The sequence below is a fragment of the Coffea arabica genome, chromosome 2e (assembly GCF_036785885.1).
Source record: "Coffea arabica cultivar ET-39 chromosome 2e, Coffea Arabica ET-39 HiFi, whole genome shotgun sequence".
NCBI classification, from domain to species: Eukaryota; Viridiplantae; Streptophyta; class Magnoliopsida; order Gentianales; family Rubiaceae; genus Coffea; species Coffea arabica.
This window is the reverse complement of record NC_092313.1, coordinates 73,663,351-73,684,365: the sequence shown is the minus strand read 5'-3', so window position 1 is coordinate 73,684,365 and position 21,015 is coordinate 73,663,351. Positions and strand designations below refer to the sequence as shown.

At 35.9% G+C, this 21,015-nt stretch overlaps 2 protein-coding genes across 9 annotated transcripts; both read left to right on the top strand.

Moving 5' to 3' along the window:
• Positions 1–872: 872 nt before the first annotated feature.
• On the top strand, positions 873–6,508 carry LOC113727931 (65-kDa microtubule-associated protein 3). 4 transcript variants are annotated; one of them, XM_027252342.2, is made up of 13 exons: positions 873–1,287; positions 2,068–2,115; positions 2,276–2,482; positions 2,579–2,821; positions 3,124–3,333; positions 3,414–3,569; positions 3,680–3,839; positions 4,079–4,230; positions 4,301–4,388; positions 4,758–4,831; positions 5,011–5,085; positions 5,192–5,462; positions 5,708–6,508. In XM_027252342.2, the coding sequence occupies exons 2-13, from the start codon at positions 2,077–2,079 to the stop codon at positions 6,142–6,144; spliced, it is 2,112 nt and encodes a 703-aa protein (XP_027108143.1). In that variant the 5' UTR covers positions 873–1,287; positions 2,068–2,076; the 3' UTR covers positions 6,145–6,508. The 4 variants fall into 4 exon arrangements, with proteins under 4 accessions (XP_027108143.1, XP_027108142.1, XP_071937159.1 ...); XM_027252341.2 differs by having other exon boundaries at positions 874–1,301; XM_072081058.1 differs by lacking the exon at positions 873–1,287 and adding an exon at positions 1,337–1,566 and having other exon boundaries at positions 1,664–2,115.
• Positions 6,509–11,382: 4,874 nt separating this feature from the next.
• On the top strand, positions 11,383–19,405 carry LOC113727929 (AT-hook motif nuclear-localized protein 1). 5 transcript variants are annotated; one of them, XM_072081056.1, is made up of 6 exons: positions 11,383–11,607; positions 12,270–12,636; positions 13,823–13,890; positions 17,655–17,786; positions 18,472–18,636; positions 18,846–19,405. In XM_072081056.1, exons 2-6 carry the CDS (start codon positions 12,291–12,293, stop codon positions 19,137–19,139), a joined length of 1,005 nt encoding a protein of 334 aa, XP_071937157.1. In that variant the 5' UTR covers positions 11,383–11,607; positions 12,270–12,290; the 3' UTR covers positions 19,140–19,405. The 5 variants fall into 5 exon arrangements, with proteins under 5 accessions (XP_071937157.1, XP_027108139.1, XP_071937156.1 ...); XM_027252338.2 differs by having other exon boundaries at positions 12,246–12,636; XM_072081055.1 differs by having other exon boundaries at positions 12,239–12,636.
• The last annotated feature ends 1,610 nt before the right edge of the window (positions 19,406–21,015 follow it).

Sequence of the window (21,015 nt, the reverse complement as noted above, 5' to 3'; positions counted from 1 at the left end):
AATTACCAATGTATTTTGGGGATTCCAAAAACAAATAAATTTACCTCCCTTCTTCAACACACATATAGGAGAAAACATGGAATAATGGTTCTACAAGAAATTTTTTTTTTTTTTTAAAAAAGGAACAACATTTAGGTTTGGAACGCTTTCATGAATGAAAATGTATTTCTTCATGAATATACTGCATAAATAGACAATGGAATGAACATGCTTGAGAGGAATTGTAATCAAGTTAATCGCCTGTTTGGATTGTAATTTTTTGGAGTTTTTGTTAAAAAAAAAAGATGATTTGATGTATATGAGAAAAAAAAAGTGATTGAGAAATGTATTTATGAAAAAAAAGTGCTTAAGGTTGACATTTTTCAATATCATGTTTGTGCTTGACAAGAACTCGTTTGAGGTTGACTGAACCCAAAAAAGAAAAGAGAAATAAAAGTGCTTTTTATCCAAAGAAAAAAAAGGAAAAAAAAGTAATTTATGTTCATCAAAAGGAAAGAAAAAATAAATGAGGAAAGAAATCATAGAGTTTGTTTGGATAAGAGTTTATTTGGATGATTTATTTGAGATATTTACTGTAGCACTTTTTGTGATGTGATGTATGTGAGATAAAAAGGTGATTGGGATTTGTGAAAACAAATTAAACAAACCAAATTTGGCTTGTCCAAACAAACTCATATCTAAAAATGACGAGACACAAGTCATGAAGAATAAAATCTTTTTTGAAATTCAAAAACTTGGGACCCATCTCCTTCCAAACAGGAAGGAGCACTGAAACAGAAAAGAAAACCAAAGGCACCAAAAACTAAAATATATATATTTATATTTATATAAAAAATAAATAAAAACGCTCTCCGGCGCTTCTTCCCCGTTGACGCCTTTTGCCTTTTCCTTTCCTTCTTTTCCCTCTCTCAAAAATTAAAAAATTATTAAACTCCCTTCCCTCCTTCCCTCCTTCCCTCCCTCGCGCCTCGCTCCGCCCCTCCCCTCCCCCCGCTCTAAAGTAGACGCTCATAAACTCATCATTACGCCTTTCATTTCAAAATTTTTTTTTTTTGCTTTTGAAAAAAGGTCATAAATAGTACTACTAATATGCGTTACAGATTCTCCATTCATCACATACTAATCCTCCATAATTTAGATAGATAGATATAGTAACTCTGTTTTAATACTACTAGTACCATACAGGATATTGTCTCATTTTCCAGTACAGATTTTACTCTTCGCCGGAAAATTAATCTCGCCGGCGGCAATAACCTTCAACTTCGCTACTCGGTCGATCATTTCAAGGTTATCACTCTCAGGTTTTTTCCTATTTCATTTTTAATCTCAATTACTGGTGCTCTGTTTTTTTTTTTTTCTCTTTGATTGCATGCTAAGAAATCGTGGAAACGAAGATTCATCGTCATCGTCGACATTGGTGTAAGAACAAAGAGGACAACTTTGTTTTTGGTACCTTGTTGTTTTCTAGGAGTAAAGGAAGAAGAACAAACGCTTATAGGTTTTGGATTTTGATTCCTTTCGCTGCTGGAACGTGAGCGCACTTGATATTTAGGGTTGCATTTGACGGTAATTTCATATGTTTTCGAGGTAGTTCCTCGTTAATTTTGTGAATGTAAGAAAATGAGAACTAACAAGTTTTATGCTTTTCACTGGTTCTTTTCAGTTGGTATTGTAAACTCTACGCATGTGTCTTTCGGCCTTGTTCTTCTTTTCTGTTTTACTTCGGGAATTGCTGGCTACGTTGATGCTTTGCGTCACTTGATGAAGAAAAGATTGTTGATTTAATTGGTAACCAGAAGGCTGAAAGGAACCTGTGGGTCGATTTTTGTACTGTGCATTATCTATTTCCTTCTAAATCAATGTTCGGAATGGATCTACCAGGCGGTATCAGAGAGCATTGTCATGAACAGATAAATTCATTGAGAATTAGCATTATCATGATACTTGGGATTGCATGTGTTTATTTGTCCCCTGTTTATTGTTTCTCATGCCTTTCCTTTTCTGTTCAATCCTTTCCCCTAATATAGCAATTGCCATTGCATCATGTATAACCATTTTCACGATCAGGCTTTGCAGATGGAAACAACTTGTGGTTCTCTACTCTCTGAGCTGCAGGTATGCGCAAACAGGATGTCCTTTCTTTGGCTCATAGAAGAACATGTTTACTGTTAATCTGCGATTATAAAATTCTCATTTAATCGTACATTCATTTAAAATATATGAATCTTGCTTTTTTCCTTTAAGTTGAATTTTTTGCCTTGTATTATGGAATCAGAAAATATGGGACGAAGTTGGAGAACCTGAGACGGAAAGGGACAAAATGATTTTTGAACTCGAACAAGAGTGTCTGCAGGCGTATAGGAGAAAAGTGGACCAAGCAAGCCAATGCCAAGCTCAGCTGCGACAAGCAGTAGCTGACTCTGACTCTGAGCTTGCATTCATCTATGCAGCACTAGGAGAACGCCCAATGCATGTCAGGCAGGTAAGATCCCAGGAAATGAAACTCTGTTTCGTGTTTAGGAGAATTTCACCATGTAGCAGGGGTAATTCTGATTTTTTAAACCTGCATGTTGGATAGACTTCTGGAAGTCTAAAGGTGGAACTTCAGGCTGTCACTTCTGAACTGGAACAGATGCGGAAGAGAAAAATGGAAAGAAAGAATCACTTTATAGAAGTTGTGGAGCAAATAGATAATATCTCAAAGGAGCTGTCAGTATCTTCTGAAGAAACTCTGTCCATGACCATCGTTGATGATAGTGATCTGTCATTGAAAAGACTAGAAGATCTGAAAACTCAGTTGCTTGCTCTAGAAAAAGAGAAGGTTTGATAGTTTGGCATTTGGTAGTCTGACTTGATTTCTTGTTTCTTGATTATTGTTGTACTATCATCAAAGTTGACTTTACTTGTTTACTTTAATATGTGGTGTTATAAGAATGAAAGTGAGAGGACAAGTTTGAAAATCTTAATTTTGGAAGCATGAACCTGAAAATAGTTTGGATGTTGAAGTTATTGAATAATATTTTTGAGGGATTAGTCAACTTTAACAATGCATAATGATTTCAATGACACCTATGTCATTCGAGATTATTTCTTTATTAATGAATGCCATCAACTCATATGCAGAGTAACCGTCTGAAGCAGGTGCTTGACCATTTGAATACACTCAATTCACTGTGCTTGGTTCTTGGTTTGGATTTTAAACTCACTGTCAGCGAAATTCATCCCACACTGGATGATTCTTCTAGTGTAAGAAGCATTAGCGTGCAAACAATTGAGAGATTGTCTATCGCAATCAGCAGACTGAAAGACCTCAAGATACAAAGGGTGCAAAAGGTCTGTTATTCTTAGTCTTGACCTATGTGCAATGTGCAAAATGGTTGTTCGTTTCCTGTTGAATGTGTATGTTTTCACAGCTTCAAGATCTTGCCACAACCATGGTGGAGCTCTGGTGTTTGATGGATACACCAGTTGAGGAACAACAAAGGTTCCAGAATGTCACATGCAACATAGCTGCTTCAGTAAATGAAATAACTCAGTCTAACACTCTCTCCCTGGATTTCCTAGAATATGTATGTATTCAGACTTCCTCTAAAGTCGGAATTCCTGTCAGTGTGCATGTTCCATTGGTTTGAACTACAAAGCTTTCTAGGTGGTTCATAATTGCATTTTTTGCTTGCAGGCTGAAGCAGAAGTGTTAAGGCTGCAACAGATGAAATCAAGCAAAATTAAGGAGGTTCTCTTCAAAAAGAGGTTGCAGCTAGAGGAAATATGCAGGGGTGCTCACATGGTCGTGGAAGATCATAACTCAATAGATTTTTCCATTGAGACGATAGAATCTGGTAACATTCTTGGAGTATGTTTTACGTATTCTGAAGTGCAAAACAGATTTTAACATTCATGGGTCTTTGACTTCCAAGGAAAAGACAGCCTTACATTTAAATCCTTTACTGCTACCGCTATATGCTTGTTTAGTTTCTTCTCATTTTCTTTCTATGGTTGTTACTAAACTAGTTTTACTCATTACTATTGATGGATATCATATTATTTTCTCTCAGTAATATTAATTGCAATCTTTCAGGGGCAATTGATCCTTCTTATCTACTAGAGCAAATTGAGGTTCAGATTTCTAAGATTAAAGAGGAAGCCTTTAGTCGGAAAGAAATACTTGAAAAGGTTGAGAAGTGGCTTGTTGCTTGTGAAGAGGAGCGCTGGCTGGAAGAGTATAACAGGGTTGGACATTATCTTTATATTTATATTGAAATTTCCTTCTGGGTTCTTTTACTAAAACCTTTGTTTACAGGATGATAATCGTTATAATGCTGGAAGAGGTGCACATCTTATTCTGAAGCGTGCTGAGAAAGCTCGAGGTCTGGTTAACAAAATTCCTGGTATACTATCCTTTCTCTGAGTAGCTTTAAATCTAAAGATTATCAACAGTATCATGATCCTTTAGGTGTTTGAGAAGTCTAATCATGTCAATTCGTTACCTTTTTTTTGGTGTTTTGTAATACAAATTTTAATATCTACATTGAAGTTGTATCCCTGAGATTAGCTCTGTCTAGAATGCAAAGATTACTATTAGGATCTTGTGGGATCTTTTCTGCAGAAATAAAGCATAATTTATTACACTGTTATGGTAAAGCAGATTTTGTTACCAATTCACATCTTTGTAGATACTTGGAACTGTGATATTTACTCTTTACCTGTTGTCTAATATATTTCCATGTTCCATATCCATATGGTTGGTTTTGGAGCAGCAATGATTGAAGCATTGACGTCAAAGGCTAAAGCATGGGAGAAACAGAGAGGAGTTGAATTTTTGTATGACGGGGTAAACACCTATATCACAATTCAAATCATATTTATACAGACCAGCTGATCAGTTTGATTAGCCATCTCATTTAGGCTTTTGACCTATCATCAGCTTCAATATCTAACACTTTTCTTGCCATTAGTATGTCATGTTGAATTGTGATTCTCGGTCTTTTATTCTTTTTGGTTTTTATCCAGGTTAGCCTTCTTTCTATGCTTGATCAATATCGCATCTTAAAGGAGGAGAAGGAACAAGAGCGTCAAAGACAGAGGGTATACAATCTCTTATTGCTAAACAATGCTTTTGCATCATTTTTGAGTTACGTGCCTAGAAAAGGGTTCTTTAGTGTTGATAGAGCTTATATATTCTCTATTCCAGGACCAGAAGAAGCTCCAAGGACAGTTGATGGTAGAGAAGGAAGCACTTTTTGGATCAAAACCAAGTCCAACAAAAAGTAGTAGGAAGATTTTTGGGACTTCAGCTGGTGGTGGTTCAAGTAATAAGAGATTTTCTGTTGGGGGAATGATGCTTCAAAATTCTTATCCAGAAAAAGCAGTCCACACTTCTCAGTTTTCTAACAAGAGTAACACTTCAAAGCTGCATGTTTTGCAAAACTTTCAGCCTCATGGAGGTACAATCTTATCTTCAGGTACTTTCTTCAAAACTTGTTCCCAATTTACTACTACTCCTTTGCCTATCTCAATTGATATTACCAGTATTCCTTGACACTCTTTGAGACTTATGAGACGTTTTGTGAAATTAGTTTGTAGCTATTGTGAAATCAGCAAGTAGTTTTATGTTAACCTTTGACACGTTCTCCATCTCCTATTTCAATAAATATTTACAGGAGTCTGTCTGTCTAGCTATGTCTCTTTGTTTTTGTCATTGCTGTAGGTAAGAGACACATTTCTGGGGTCCAATCAAAGAAGCCTTCCTCTTATGGATCAGATCAACGTCAAACTGAACTTAGATCGATAAGAAAGCCCCTTTCCCCTCTATATTCTTCATTTTCATCCAATGCCAACTATGCTAATCTTCAAGACGAGAAGAATAGAAACCAAGAATTAGTGGATACACTTCCCAGCAACAAAGCTGACATGGTAACGCCAAATAAGAGGATTCCTGCTTTTGAAGGGAATGAGACCCCAAAATGTATGCCGATTCCAATGCCATTGACTCCTTCAACAGTATCCAGTACCATGCACATGGCCATGACCCCTGCTACACCTTGTGTTCCTCCTGGTAATGGAGGCATAGAATATTCTTTTGAAGAGAGAAGAGCTGGCTTTATCCTTCCAAAGTCTCAATGCGACATTCAAGGTCAATATTAGTCATATGAACTACTGGAATTGAATATTTGGAACCTTTTGTTCTAGCCTTCTGATGGTATCTTCTGAGTGTCCGTGCTGTTCAGTGGCAAAAGGCAATGGTTTTTTGCTGGATTCCATGAAGTTAAACTTCAGTTTCTCACCGGCCATTAATTTTAGGCTTGGATTAAGGGTTAATCTTTAGCTCTTCTCAATTAGATAGTCACCTGTATAAAATCTGCATTCATCCCCTTGCTTGCTTCCTGATGTAGATAGTCTACTTGACATGTGTGATTCAGCATGACAAGATGTGGAACTTTTGCAGTTTGAAAGAGAAACAACATCCCTCTGTTAGAATGGCAATATTTTACATTCATGTTTTTCGTAACTTTTGACAGGTAACCACATGCTTTGAGTTGTACACTTTTAAGTAGCCTTTGATTGTCTATAACTAGATTGAGGCATTCTTCTTGTCTGATCACCATAGCACAAGCGAGACCCCAATTCTAGTTTGAAACCTTTAAGGTGTATTTTAGTTTTTCCTTTTGGCTCTATAGAAAGACAAGCTGGATATTATGAAAACTAGTTTTGTTCATTTTTTTGAGGATAAAATAAAGCTGGACAACAGGGTATGTTCATGCAAATAGAATCAAGTATTTATAACTGGAGTCAGGACTATGACGCTTAAAATGTTGGTCAGGATCCTTCGCTTGTATTAGACTATTAGTCTAAACATTAGATAGGATCACAGGACTGTAGTCTAATGATAAGATGACTAATTAAACTTCGGACACATATCTCAAGTCAAGGTTAAGCTTAACCACCTTAGGATTGTTAATTTTGTTCTCAAAGTCAAGCTAAAGGTTCCTTAGATTTGAAGTTAGGTTTTTGATGATAATGGCAGCTCTAAATCTAATAATATAACCAACGTGTCCACTTTAACAGAGGATCCAAAATATACATTTTATTACAAAAGTAAAAGTGTTATATACATTTTATAACTATAACATTTGTATAATTTACTCTAGTCTAATTTAGGGAAATGTCAGAGAGGAAGCCGACAGAGAATCCCGTCGAAGGAAGTCACTTGAAATGACAGCCACAATTAAGTGACAATTATATGATGGGAGACAAAGACTGAATCCTTGACTTCCCACTCCCACCGAGATTTTAAAGTTTTTGCGGTGACTAACAACCCAAAAGACTGCTGTACCCAAGTATCAAATGCTAAGTAAAATTCTGTAATATATTTAAAATCACAGGCTAATGCAGTCAGAAGACTTTCGGGCAAAATAGAGTGGATTTAATCGTACATGTCACTTAAATCTTATTAACACTTTTAATAAAACTATGGACTCTAACACTTTAGTCTGTACTCGTACTTGCAAAGACATCTGGAAAACGAAATAGCACTACTAATCTTCCAATACTTTTAGTTCATTTTTTAAATTTTTTTTGGTTTGGCTTGCTCCACAAAAAAAAATAAAATGAACAATCATTTTCTTTTTCTGTGGAATAAAGCTTAAATTATTACTGGTAGTTTTCTCAAAAAAAAAAAAAAAAGCTTAAATTATGGGAGCCAAAGATTATATAAGAAAGTGACGTTTGCGTGGGGATCGCGCTGTCAGACGCTTCTTTAAGGATGGGTCCATAGACGGGTACTTTCCAGTTTGGAGTTTGACTAAGGATCAAAACCAGTACATGGTTAAATTAATTAATTCAGCGTGAATCAATAATAGTTGCAAGTACTGAGCAGTTGGCCCCCACCGGAAACTGGGCTTCGAATGAAGTGTGATTCTTGAATACCGGAAACCACCGAGCTTTGGCTCGTACCCACAAAAAAGAGATTAAATTTCTCTTTGAACGTAGGGTAGATTAGTGAATCAAACATCACTTATAGTGAAAAAAATTCAAAAAAGGTATCACAACACTCTTTTGATCTAATTGATTCTGTTTGTCTACTAGTCCCTTATACAGTCTCTTTAGCTTTTCCTCTATATAGAATGAGATAAATTAGATTATAAAAATATTATCTTTATAACAAAAAGAAAAAAAAATTTCTTAAATACGGAGCATTTTTTTTTTCGGAGACGATAAACCTAATCTATCCTACACTAAGGGGAAGGGAGCGGACCTAAGGAGGCCCAGAAATAATCCGGAGGGGATTGAACCACTACCGGATCAGATGGGTGAACAGCACACCCGCCTGAATTTTTTTTTGAAACAAGCCACTTAAATGTGGTATTTTTGGTCCCTTGACTCCCACCCCACCAACTAGGTGGTGGCCACTGAGCCAATGGCCCAGTGGTTACGGAGCATTTGGCTTACAAGATAAAGAATGGCTTCCCATTGCAGTTTTTTATTAAAAAAATCTTATGTTTTTTCAATACATTTCTCGGTTACTATTTTATTTTATATACATTTAATCGTTACAATATTTTTTTAAAACAAAAAGCTCTAAATAATAACAACGAAAAATAATGAAAAGGCGATGGTACGTAATATTTTTATAAACAAGAAAAACCAGGTGTTTGACATGTCCCTTTCATTCGCCATGGAATGAACTCCCTTTGGGGGCCAAATCTCAGACTTCGTTAGTATTTTATTTGACGTACATCAAATTGTTATAATATATATGTATATGTATATATTAAAAAAAACTCTAAACAATAGCCTTGAAAAACAATTGAAAATGGTACGTAATATAATTATAAACAAGAAAAAGAGAGTGTTTGACCTGTCCCTTTCATGCCCCATCGAACGAACTCCCTTTGGGGGCCGCGCCTCAGACTTCAGCGGGATGCAGGACACTCTGTGTGTATGTATAAAGTAGAATAACACACATTTGCAGGTGCACCTGAAATTGCTTTCCATTGATTTTTGTTGGGGAGAAGGGGGGGGGGGGGGGGGGGGGCGGGGATGGTAGAAGTCGCATTGCATCTGCATGGATACCACGTGGGACAATTTTGCTTTCCAAAAATGAAAACTATTTCCACAATGCCATTACATTTACATCTACTAACTAGATTGTAATTTGTAATTTTTTTCCCCTTTCCACGGGATTGTAGCTGTAATCCCTCAATTCAAAAATAAAAGGTCATATTTTTAGTGTAAAAAAAGAAGAAGAAAGAATAGGTGTTAAGGAAATTTTGAAAACAATAACAAGAAAAAAAAAACAAGATATATGTAAAGTTTTGCCTGGTAGTTTATTGAAATTTTAAAAGAGCAGCAAATAAAACGGTGAGTGAAAAATTTTCTTGGAATGGGATAATAATTGGACTCTTTCGATATTAATCAATAAAGCCCGTTGATAACTACTAATTAGAAATGTTTTTGATATTTTTTTCAAGCCATTTAATGAACCATAACTACACTACCTAAATTACCCAATAATAGTCTTGCTAGTTGGATTGTCATTTTTTTCCTTTTACAATTTTTACGTCTTTCAAACGAATCATATAATCGTACGATCTTATTTACTAAAAAAAAAACCTTATTAAACGCACCCATTATACTGTAGTTATGATTGAACGAAGAACATATTTTTCAATCATCATTTTATCTGTGTAACACACGTTGAATCATTACAATACTTTTTCTTTGAAAGCCTAAAAAATAACAATCCAAAGGGGCTAGCTTTAATAGCTTCTCAAATTAGTGAAAAAACCTCTCACAAAAGGCAGTGTTTTGAAAACCGGACCGGACCGGTCGGTTCGACCGGTTGAACCGCGAACCGGCCATGGCTCTGGTCCGGTTCAATGCTAGGTTTGACTTTGTCAAGAAACCGGTCAAAAACCGGTCGGACCGCGAAAACCGTCGAACCGGATTTGAACCGGTTATTTCCGGTTTTTGAGTTTTCCACTTTTTTTTTTTTTTTTTTTTTTTTTTTTTTTTTTTAGTTTTGCAAAATGTAGTTATTAAGATTCGAATTCAAGACCTTTGTAATAGAAGACCAATGTAATAACCATTGCACCATCACATCTTATTAGTTTTTTTTGATAACTTATTTATATAAAACAAATACTCATATTTCTTTTGTTCCATTTTTCTTACAAAATATCATCCTTTCATGGCTCTTTCTTTTTAATCTTCAACTCTTTCTCTCTCTCTTTATCATCTTTTCTTTTGCCACTCATTTTTTAATCAAACCTCTTTATTTTTAATTTATTGATGTTTTCTTCCATATTTTAATTTTGTTTTTGTCCATTAAATTTAAAAAAGTTAAAAAAGAATTATTTTTCTTTAACCCAATTTATTTAATACCACAACCACTCACTTTTATCTCATTTTTTGTTTCTTATCAAATTTGCATTTCTATTTTCAATTCTCTTGATTTTCTTCGAACTCCAAACTTCCTTTTTTAAATTATAAATTTAAATTCCAAAATGTAAATTAAAATTTAAGTTCACAATGTCTAAATTCTTATAGACGTGAATTTTGTATAATTTCAAATATTGTGATATTTTTGGATTGGATTTAAGATTTTTTTGATAGATATAATTGAAATTGAGATGAAATTTATTTGTTTTAACTTATAATTTAAAAAATTTATTTTTAAAAATCCAGGTTATTCGAAAATAGTAAACTTTTCATCATATAAAGTATTAAATTATCCATTACATGTCTTATTTTGTGCATATATATATTTATATAAATTATTTTTAAAAAAATTCATTGAACCGGGGTTGAACCGGTCCGACCGGTTGAACCTCGATCCTTTCACTTCACCGGTTCAATTAACGGTCCGGTTTTTAAAACATTGACAAAAGGGCATTGCAACAAGTTTGGTACATGTACACTCTGAAAAAGACAAAAAGCAGGTCAGCGGTGAGGAAAAAGGTTGACCACTGTAACCACCCCACTATAGGTCCCCACAAAACACATTACTTTATAGCTCTATATAGAAAATGATCAGATTAAATTTTCAAAAGAGACTTTACCTTTTTTTTTTTCTTCACAAATCCCATTAAATTAATCTCAATAAAATTACTTAATCACCTCTTAAAAAAATATCATTTCAACATTTTAATTTCATTTTTCTCGCCCGGACTTGAACTTTCTTCTTAATCAAATTTCATTTTTTTTCGGTTTTAGCAATTTAGCAATTTATTATTATTATCTTTGTGACAACTTTTCCGTTTGTTGCAAAAAAAAAAAAGAAAAAAAAAGTAATTTCATGCCCTTTTAATCCTTTTCATTTTCCAATTTTTTCGACTGCATATGCATGCTGAGTAAAACCCCCAAAAATTTTTACTGTCTTCCCAGTTTTCTACTAAAGCATCACTCTTTCTAGTTTCTCCTGAAAACCAAGAAAAACCGGTTTTCTCACCTGAAATCCGGTTTTTAGCCTGAAAACTGTTGCTTTTGGGCTGAGAATCGGATTTTCCTCTTTTTTCCCATTTGATTGTCTTTTTCACTCACTTGGGTCACTGCAAGGTGGATTTTTTTGAACACATCTTGGGCAGAGCAGTTCCTTAAGACAGTAGTGTAAGCAGAAGTTAACTGTCTCTCTTTTTTTTATCATTTTCTTTTTCTTCTATTCCCCTCTGATAATACATTTTTCTTTATCAGGAAAGTTTCAGGCTGTGGTTGTTCTTTTTTTCTTTTTCAATGGTTGATCATTTTTTTTATCATCATGTCTGAAGTTGGTAGTATAAAATGCTGCTCCGGAATTATGCTATAAATGGAAAGTTGTGAAAGATTGGTTGCTATTTAGGTGGATAAGTCGGCTGCTTTTTTCATTTCTTGTGGCATCCTCGAGTGGTTAAACTTTGATCTTTGAAAATATGATGTATTGAGTATTATCTTAATGCAAAGTTTCTAATGAGTTTTGGCTACATTTATTTTCTTGGTTTTCACTTATTGTCCTGTTTTCCGAATCTGTTATGTGATTGTGTTGGTGGACAGTGGTGGTTAGTCCTGTTTGTTTCCCTGTCTTGGTTCTGTTTGCTTTTGTCCTTTCCCAAAGCTCTTGTTGTTTGTCCATCTTTTTTGAAACTTCACTGCTGGAGAACAAACTATTGAGATCTTTTATGGAGAATAACCTTTTTAAGGTTACACTGTGTAATGAAGATCTTTGATGCATGTCTCTAACTAGGTGCTTTCTTGATTCTGGGAGTTAGCAGGAATCTGAGCATATACTATTGTAGGCGCAACAATCTCGGCAAATCATGGAATCTAGGGAAGGAATGAATACGGGGGTGACAGTTATAGCTCCTGAGGCTCCGTCAAGCTATCATGTGGCACCTAGGACTGAAAATTCAACCCCAATTGCAGTAACACCACCGGCACTTCCATCCCCGGCTAGTGCAGTCTTGTTTGGTACCTCTGACAAGAAAAAGAGAGGCAGACCAAGGAAGTACAGTGCTGATGGGCCAAATTCCAGGCCTCTGTCCCCAATGCCAATATCATCTTCTGCTCCAGCTGTAGCTGGCAACTTCTTGGCTGACAAAACATCTGCTGGTGGGAGGCCGTACACTTCAGAGAAAAAGCACAAGCCTAAAGTTGAAAACTTAGGTAATGAATATTTTTCAAACCAGATCCTACACGTTTATCTACTAACTAGCAAAACAGAACCAAAGTTTAAATGAAAAAAATTGTTATTGGGAGCAAAAGTTGATTTTATGTTGTCTGTTAGCGCTTGTAACTGAACATCATGATGTACCAAATCATGAGATGCAGATTGTGGTAGGATGGAGAAACTTGTCCCTGTGCAGTCAAGATTGCGAGAGGTTTTTATTTATTTATTTATTTATTGAATGTTTTCAGATGTTGCCAGTCCTGTGAAGGAAATGCAACAACCATGAATACTAAAATCTGGTTCTGAAGACTGACAGCTTCTGTTGACTCAGTGATAGTTGTTGTTGTGTTTCTTTGCCATCTAGAGGTCAAAATCTGAGCAAGTTGGGAACAATCTGGCTTTTTTAGCTTTATTACCTTGATAGTTACTCTACATGCACTGATTCTTTTAAGAAGGAAAAGTTACTGAGGATTCTTTTAAGGCATTAGAATTTTCCGGGATATTCGTTGTGCACTGGTATTTACAATTCCCTCAGTGGTGAATTATTACCATGTCTTGGTGAAAAATCCTCCTCAGTGATCCTTAGAAAAGTATGAAACGTATTGTTTGACTAAGAGGGCAACTTGTGGAAATTAGAGTCCTTCCAAATGCTGAATTCAATGCTTTTACATTCTAGATGAATTCAATGCACTGGTCTTTCATTCCAGGAATGCTGAGTGAACAAAAGAAGAAAATGCTGGGATGATTAAGTGTCTGTGTCGAATTGTTAGTGTCTCATTATTAGTATTCTCAATACTGCATTTTTTAAAACTTAGCAATCAGACAAAAGATGCCGCTAACTTGCAAGTTTTCTTATTATTTTCTGTGACTCTGTGCTGTGAGAGTTAATGTTATTTGCACTTTGATGTTTAGCTTATGGTTAAGTTTGGAATATACAAATCTCAACATGGCTTCTAGTTCTTGTCTTTGTTTGACTTTGGTTAAATTGATATGTACTCCCAAACATACTAGTTTCTGCTGTCTGAGAACTTCAATCTACATGCCTCGTTGTTTATTCTCGATCTGCTTGATGGTTGGCATGAAATTTGTTTCATACTCTTTCCAAATAAGTTTGAGTAGATTAATTATCAATGTAATTGCAATTTTGTATTTCACATTTTAACTGTTTGAGTTGTCTTGTAGGTGAATGGGTTGCATGTTCAACTGGTGGAAGCTTTTTGCCCCACATGATCACTGTTAATGCTGGGGAGGTACGTTTGATCAGAAATGGAATGAGTTTCTTAGTTGAAACACAAGCTTTTGAAATTTTCCTCATTTTGCTTGTAGAGGACAGTACTTGTCTCTGAAATTCAAAATTGTGCTCATTGAGCCCCTAAATTCAAGTTTTTAAAAGAATTCTCGTATCAGCTTTTATCCTTTTGCCCAGAAAATAATTGCAAACAGAATCTGAAGGTTTTCACACACTCTCCCCATATATGCTGATTTCTAATAAAGCAGTTATAAATGGTACTGCAACGAATTTATTAAAGGTTCTCTTGCCAGAGGTGAATACAAGAAAGACAGATAGTATCATTACCATTAACCCTTCCTTCATTATCAAATTATGATTCTGTTGTTTGAGGACTGCAATTGTCATAAGAAGAATAACTTAAGATTTTAAAAGACTGTACGGGGATCCTTTTCTGTGTATATTCAAGATATACAGTCTGGTATCCCTAAATGGGAAGGTTGAAAATAATATATACAGGCAACAGCCTAAGTCCGTTCTGTATGCATGACAATGAGGCACCATGCACCTAATTCATGGGGGCATGAGGCAAGAGAGTTGGAGGCCATCCAAGAATTTAGATATCATTTCACACACTCAATTAAATCTTTTGGTTTATATCCTTGTAGAAATTAGACTTTGCTTCCCCAAGATATTACAAATACTTTCATATTCCCTTAGATTGTTAAATTTTCACTTATACCCTTATAAATATTAGATTTTACCCCCAAAGCTCTTTACGAGATTGTAATGGTGCCCTTGAGTATATATCTGTACTAGTCTTGCTCCCTCAAATCTTAACCTCTTGTCTTGGCCAATGGTGCCTTAGGGGTTTTCATGTGGCTTGTCAGTTAGTACCCTGCATACAATTGTGTACCAACACAGAGAATGTGGTCAATGCAAGTAATTTCCCTCTGTTGATAGAATGTAGTTTATCCTTAGAAGAAAATCTTTAGGCTTCTATGGGGTGCTGTTTTGGGGAAACTTTTTCCAGACATACCTTATTAGCGAGGACCGTTTGATGGCAAGCACCTGCAATCCAACAGCTGGGGAGCAATTTATCTGATACACTACCCCCTGCTATTGCATGGTCTGTCAGTCATTGCCCCTCGACAAAAGGGATGCCGTGGGTAAAATTTCCCACCATTTGACACTCTCACCTAGGACCTTACTTCAAATGTGGTAGAACCAAATAATTGTAAGATTGGAATGCACAAGTAACCAAGCTTTTCAGTTTTGTTTACAACATGACATTGGAGCTAAAATTACCTTGGTAATAGAGTACTGCACAACAGTTACTGTTTGCTTCAAGACCAATAAGATTTGGATTTGACAATTACCTTAATAAGGGAAACTTCTTACATAGGGAACTCTCCATATCCTCTGTCCATGTGTCTAAATTCATGGGTTGGTGCTTATTATTTGTAACATTTCCATGTTACTCATAGCTGCCATTTGCCCATAGTCAGAAATGTGAAGTCCCTAGGTAAGAATTGTCCCCTTGTTAAAAAAAAAAAAGTTTAAAATTAAAACTTAAAAACAAAAACAAAAAACAAAAAAGGTAATAATTGTCCCCTTGTTGATGCCAAAAAATTGACTCAACCCAATGTAATGTCATTCAACTTATCTCCAACTTGAAAGCCAACCCAATGTAATGTCATTCGACCTATCTCCAACTTGAATATGACCTCTGGATCGGGTGTTATCCCCCGGAGAATCTCGGATACTTAAATTAGTAAACATTTTGGAAAGAGAGAAAATTCTAGAGAGAGAAGCTCTCAAACTAAAGTCATTGAATGAATAAAAAGTGATTCGATGAGAATGAATTGCTAACCTCCTTTGCATAGAGAAATGGGCTTGAGCTATGTCTTTGGATCTGGATATTGATTTGGACTATGGCAAAAGTATTTTCAAGAATCAAGATTTGATGAAATTATCTTGGGCTGGAACCTTGTCATTTGATGAAATTTTCAAGGCGCCATGCTTGTGGCACGTAGACTCGATCTAGGCGCAAATCTGTAGGAATTTATTTAAAAAAAAATCTTACTCTAGGGCGACTGACCGAGTCATCTTCAAAACTGATTGGGAATTAATGAGGAAGCAGTTCTAGAGTAGGAATATTATTACATAGGATTACAATCAATGGAGAACACAAATATCAAAGAGTGATTCCTAGAATCTAATCTACTATATTACCTAAGGAAAGTTCATATTTTGCTGCGAACAAGGAGTTATATACATACAAAACTTTCACTTGTTATCCTTGACCTAGTCTAGATCCAAGGCTGGGGGACGACTGTTAGATCCAAAATTATTCACCTACTAGATTAAGGTCAAATGACAAGGTTTCACCTCATAATAAATTATTTTCATTTGGCTCGGGCCTAGGTCCAAATGAATATCCAGGTCTGAAGACATTAGTCATGCCCATTAAGGCCCAACAGAGTTTTTTTTTTTCTCTCTCTAGGTTACCATTTGATTTTCATTCAATCAGTTAGGAGCTTCTCCCTTTAAAATTTTCTCTGTCTAAAGCCTTTTATTGGAGCTTGCCCCTACCTAGATCCAAATTAATATGGCCCAAGGCAGTTTTCTCGATTAGTATTTCAAAAAAATTATGATTTTGAGAGTTTCTGTCACTAGAAGTTGCTCACTAAAAACTGATATGAGAGCTTGCCCAAGGGATAAAGCTTCTCCCCATTTTATAGGTCATATCCATGCTGGGGATAAAGCCTGCCTTTAATATTCAAGCTGGAGATTCAAGCTGGAGATAGGGCGTACTTCTGTGCTGACAATTTTCAGTAATTAATGCTGTACGGTTATGATTTTATTTGCAGTTTTAGAGTTGACCGTTTGAGCAGGAACTTAAGTTCCCTGCCAATATCACCCTACTTGTTTACTGAATAGAATATTAATTAGCATATCGTTTTAATCCTAGCACAGGACTCTTGTTAGATGAATGCTAAGAGATTAGTGAAGATGATGAAAATGTCATCTGATACTCTAATCTGTTGTGTCTTGCTGTTAAACATTGTCCTCTTTTATAAATTTGTGTAAGATATCGACAATTGTTTGTAGAGTTTTCTAGAGTGCTTCATTTTAAATAGGTATTGTTTGTTTAGGACCGAGAAGGCCATGGTCTAGTGGCTAAGGTTGAGGCCCAAGAATTAGATGTCCTGGGTTCTAATTCTCTTGCCGCCTTCCCGCTTCTTAAATCGTTTTCTCCCCTGCTAGAAAAAAAATAAAAAAAGGTATTGTCAGTCTAGAGTGTTCTGGTCACAAGTTCAATCTCCATGTCATGCAAATGCAACTCCAAATATGATGATTGTACTTCAGTCTCCCAAAGATTTGTAAGAAAGTGTGAGGCCATTGAAGTTTGGCAATTGCATCATAAATCTGCTTTAAGCTTCACCAATATACTCTGCTTTTAGTTTCACCAATGTACTTTTCTTCAGTGGTTCTTTAGGTGATTTGAAGATTGGGTTTTCCTTTAGCATTAATAGATCTAGTAACATGTTGGATATTGTTGAGGGTAATTATTTCTTTTCTAGCATGCTTTCCTTGAAAAAAAAAAAGGATAGGAATCCATATATCATCAGGAAAGATGAATGTCAATCTAAGGCTTGCTAAAAGATTTACCATAAAGTTTGCCTCATGAAATCCCTGTCCAACCCCAACATAAAGATGAAATAGCTGCAAAACTGTTTATTCTGAAAAGAAATCCATTCAGTTGTTTGCGCTGATGTACAGGATGTTTCAAAGAAGATCATTTCATTCTGTCAAAATGGGCCCCGTGCTATTTGTGTAATTTCTGCTGTTGGTTTGATTTCAAATGTTACTCTTAGGCAGCCAAATTGTTCTGGGGGTACTCTAACTTATGAGGTATGTCATCTTTTCATAAGTAATAGTATGATGAATTTGATATTTGAAATTCTTACTTTTGCTGCATTTTGCACAGCTGTTCAATTGTGGAGAAATGTTTCTTCTTAATTCTGCTTCATATTTCTATTTCAATATGCTGTAGCATGCCTACAGATGGATATTTTAGTGACTTATCCAACTACGTGCTGCTACCATTTTTTATTGAGAGAACGAACTGAATTAGTTCTTTGTTAGTAGTGAGCTTTCTCAGCACTTCTTCTGGGAAGTCTGTCAATGATTCAGGAACTTGTTGGGATGATAGTTCTGTTATACCAAACTAGTCTGTCTTTCCATTCTGACCGATCGAGGCATGGAACAAAGTCCTTGTTTTTGCAGTTGTTCTCATACCTTTGGTAGTTTTAAGTATAGAATGCTCCAAGAAGTGGAGCTCGGGCTATCGGGAATGAGTTCTCCAGAAGCTTGAAGAAGATGCTTGAAAGTTTTTTTGAGTCTTGTGGACTGAGTATTGTTGCGTCGTGAGAGTTGTTAATCTTTAGGATAGTGGAGCTCAGGAACAATTCTAATATGGCTTCACCTCATGATTTTGAACCGTTGACAATTAAAGCCACTTGCACATGCACTATGTTATAATCTTAATTTAGATATATTCAAAAACCTCATCTCTTCGCCTGGTCTGTTTTTGTAGGGCCGATTTGAAATTCTTTCTTTATCTGGATCCTTCACCCCTACAGAATTAGGGGGTTCTCGAGTTGCCCGAACTGGTGGTATGAGCATTTCTTTGGCAAGTCCTGATGGCCGTGTTGTGGGTGGTACACTTGCCGGACTGCTGGTTGCAGCCAGTCCAGTACAGGTATCTATTTTGCTCTTCTTTAAAAAAATGATGTTCCTTAAATTCAGTATGTTTTCGTCTCTTTCTAGCTTGCTTACCCTTTTTCACTTTTCTCACCTTCCAACTGCTACTTTTATGGCTTGTAATGATGTTTTCGTCATGAATTGAAGAATGATTTATCGCAGCGATGGTCAATAATTCCCTCTCTTTTACCAATAAAACTGTACCAGGTTGTTGTTGGCAGTTTCCTACCAAGCAACCACAATGAACTGAAGCCCAAGAAGCATAAATACGAGCACAAATCACTTGCTGCTGCAGGATCTGCTGCCGCTGCTCCTCGTACTAATAACATGCTTGTTGAGCACAGGATCTCTACCGTGCAAGGCCTGAACAATGTCATAGCTGATAATCAAGGCATGGTTGCATCCTCAACCCTCCAAACAGCTAATTGGGCAAATATTTCTTCCATGGAAGACTCAAGAAAGTCCAATACTGACATCAACATTTCCTTGCAAGGGCAGTAATTTTCATGTCCCCATGGAGTTCCACAGCTTGAAGGTTTATGATTTCTGAATCCCAGCCTGGACCGGAATTAATCAGCTTTAGTCAATGCAGGATTAATTAACTCATAGTTATGTTAACGTTAATTAGTAAGAAATCCCTAATAACTGACTGATGCTATCTGGGAACTTTGTCACTTAGTTGTAGGAAGTCTGGTACTAATGTTCTTATTCTATTTGTTGCGAGGGCCTTAATCACAGTATTTATGCACCTGCAGCGTTCAAGCTCATTAATGCTCAATTTATCTGCATTCCTCTTATAATCATCTCAAAATTGATTGTCAATTTGGGCTTCCTTCAACTTGGTAGTTTCGTACCCATAATCCCTATTTTTATTTTTAGAAGGTTTTTGTGAAATAATTGTGCAAGTAAGATTGGTGAAGGCTCTTCTTTTAAGCATTTGAAATACGATTTTCACCCCTTTTAAATTATTGGGGCAAAAAAAACAAAAAGATTTTTCTAACAGGCATCCTTACGGCATTCGTTAACACATCTAATATTCATCTAATTTACCATATATATACATATACTAACAATTATTATCTTCTCTTATATTTATATACTTTTTCTATTTAATCTTGCCCACTCTTCTTTGTATTTTTTATTTATTTTAATTAATTTTATATTTTCAAAAATAATACGTGTGAAATATATCTTAATGGGTGTCTTACAAACCCAAAAAAAAAAAGGAATTTGGAAATCATTTCAACCTGAAATAGCAGTTTAGTTAGGCGTCAAGTTTTAGAAGATGGAGATTTTGGCGGGCCTGAAGGGAGATTTGATTTGGCCACTAATGGGATAGGGAATAGTGATTTGAGAAGCAAATGACAAAATAATCTTAAACACATGATACAGTAGTATTTATGAAATTTGACTAACCCAAGCTTTTGTCAGCAAGGTGAGCAAAACTAAAGGCTTTGTTAAGCGTGTCGGATTTATTAAATGATAACCATGCTGATCCAGTTCCTTTGTTTAGCATTTTCCGGTCCCTAAAACAACTCCAAGCTTCGGATAATCGACTGTTTGTTGTACTATGAATATGAACTGCCGTTGCTGGTGGTGAAAAAAACTAGTGACGAAGTCCAGACCAGTTAACCACTGAGCCAATGGCTCAGTGGCCACCATCTAGTTGGTAGGGTGGGAGGCAAGGGATCCCACAAAAAATGTCACATTTAAGTGGCTTGTTTTTAAAAAAATTTAGGCGGGTGTGCTGTGCACCCGTCTGGTCCGGTGGTGGTTAAGTCCCCTCCTGATTATTCCTGGGCCTCCTTAGATCCGCCCCCTTCCCCTTAGTGTAGGATAGATTAGGTTTATCGTCTCCGAAAAAAAAAGAAGAAGAAGTCCAGACCAGTTACACAAGCATTAGTATGAACAAATTGGTGGGGTGGGGTCTTAAGAAATATCTTCTTAATGGCGTAGAAAGTACTTCTGATTATAAATGTTCATTAGTGTATAATGATGTATGAAGACTAGGCACCCCTAATACTAGCTCTTTAGACTGGCTAATGATTGGTTGGTGCTCCCAAGTCATTTCATACTAGTATTTAGTTGAAAGTAACCTAACCACTCAATAATATAGTTGGGATGGTTAATTTAATTTGAGGGACGCAAAAGTTTACTTCGTGGGACTTTGGTTAAAAAAAGTAAATCGGCTAAAATGTCAAAAAGTTTAGGGGGAAAAAAACATCGACGGCCGTTAAATTATTCCCTGTATCTATGTTTGACCATCAAACTATTTTTCATTTCAATTCAGCTACTCAACTGATTAATCAATATATTTGATTATCTGTGGCCATTTCATCAGATTTTGCTCTTAATCTATAAAATAAACCGAACGTGT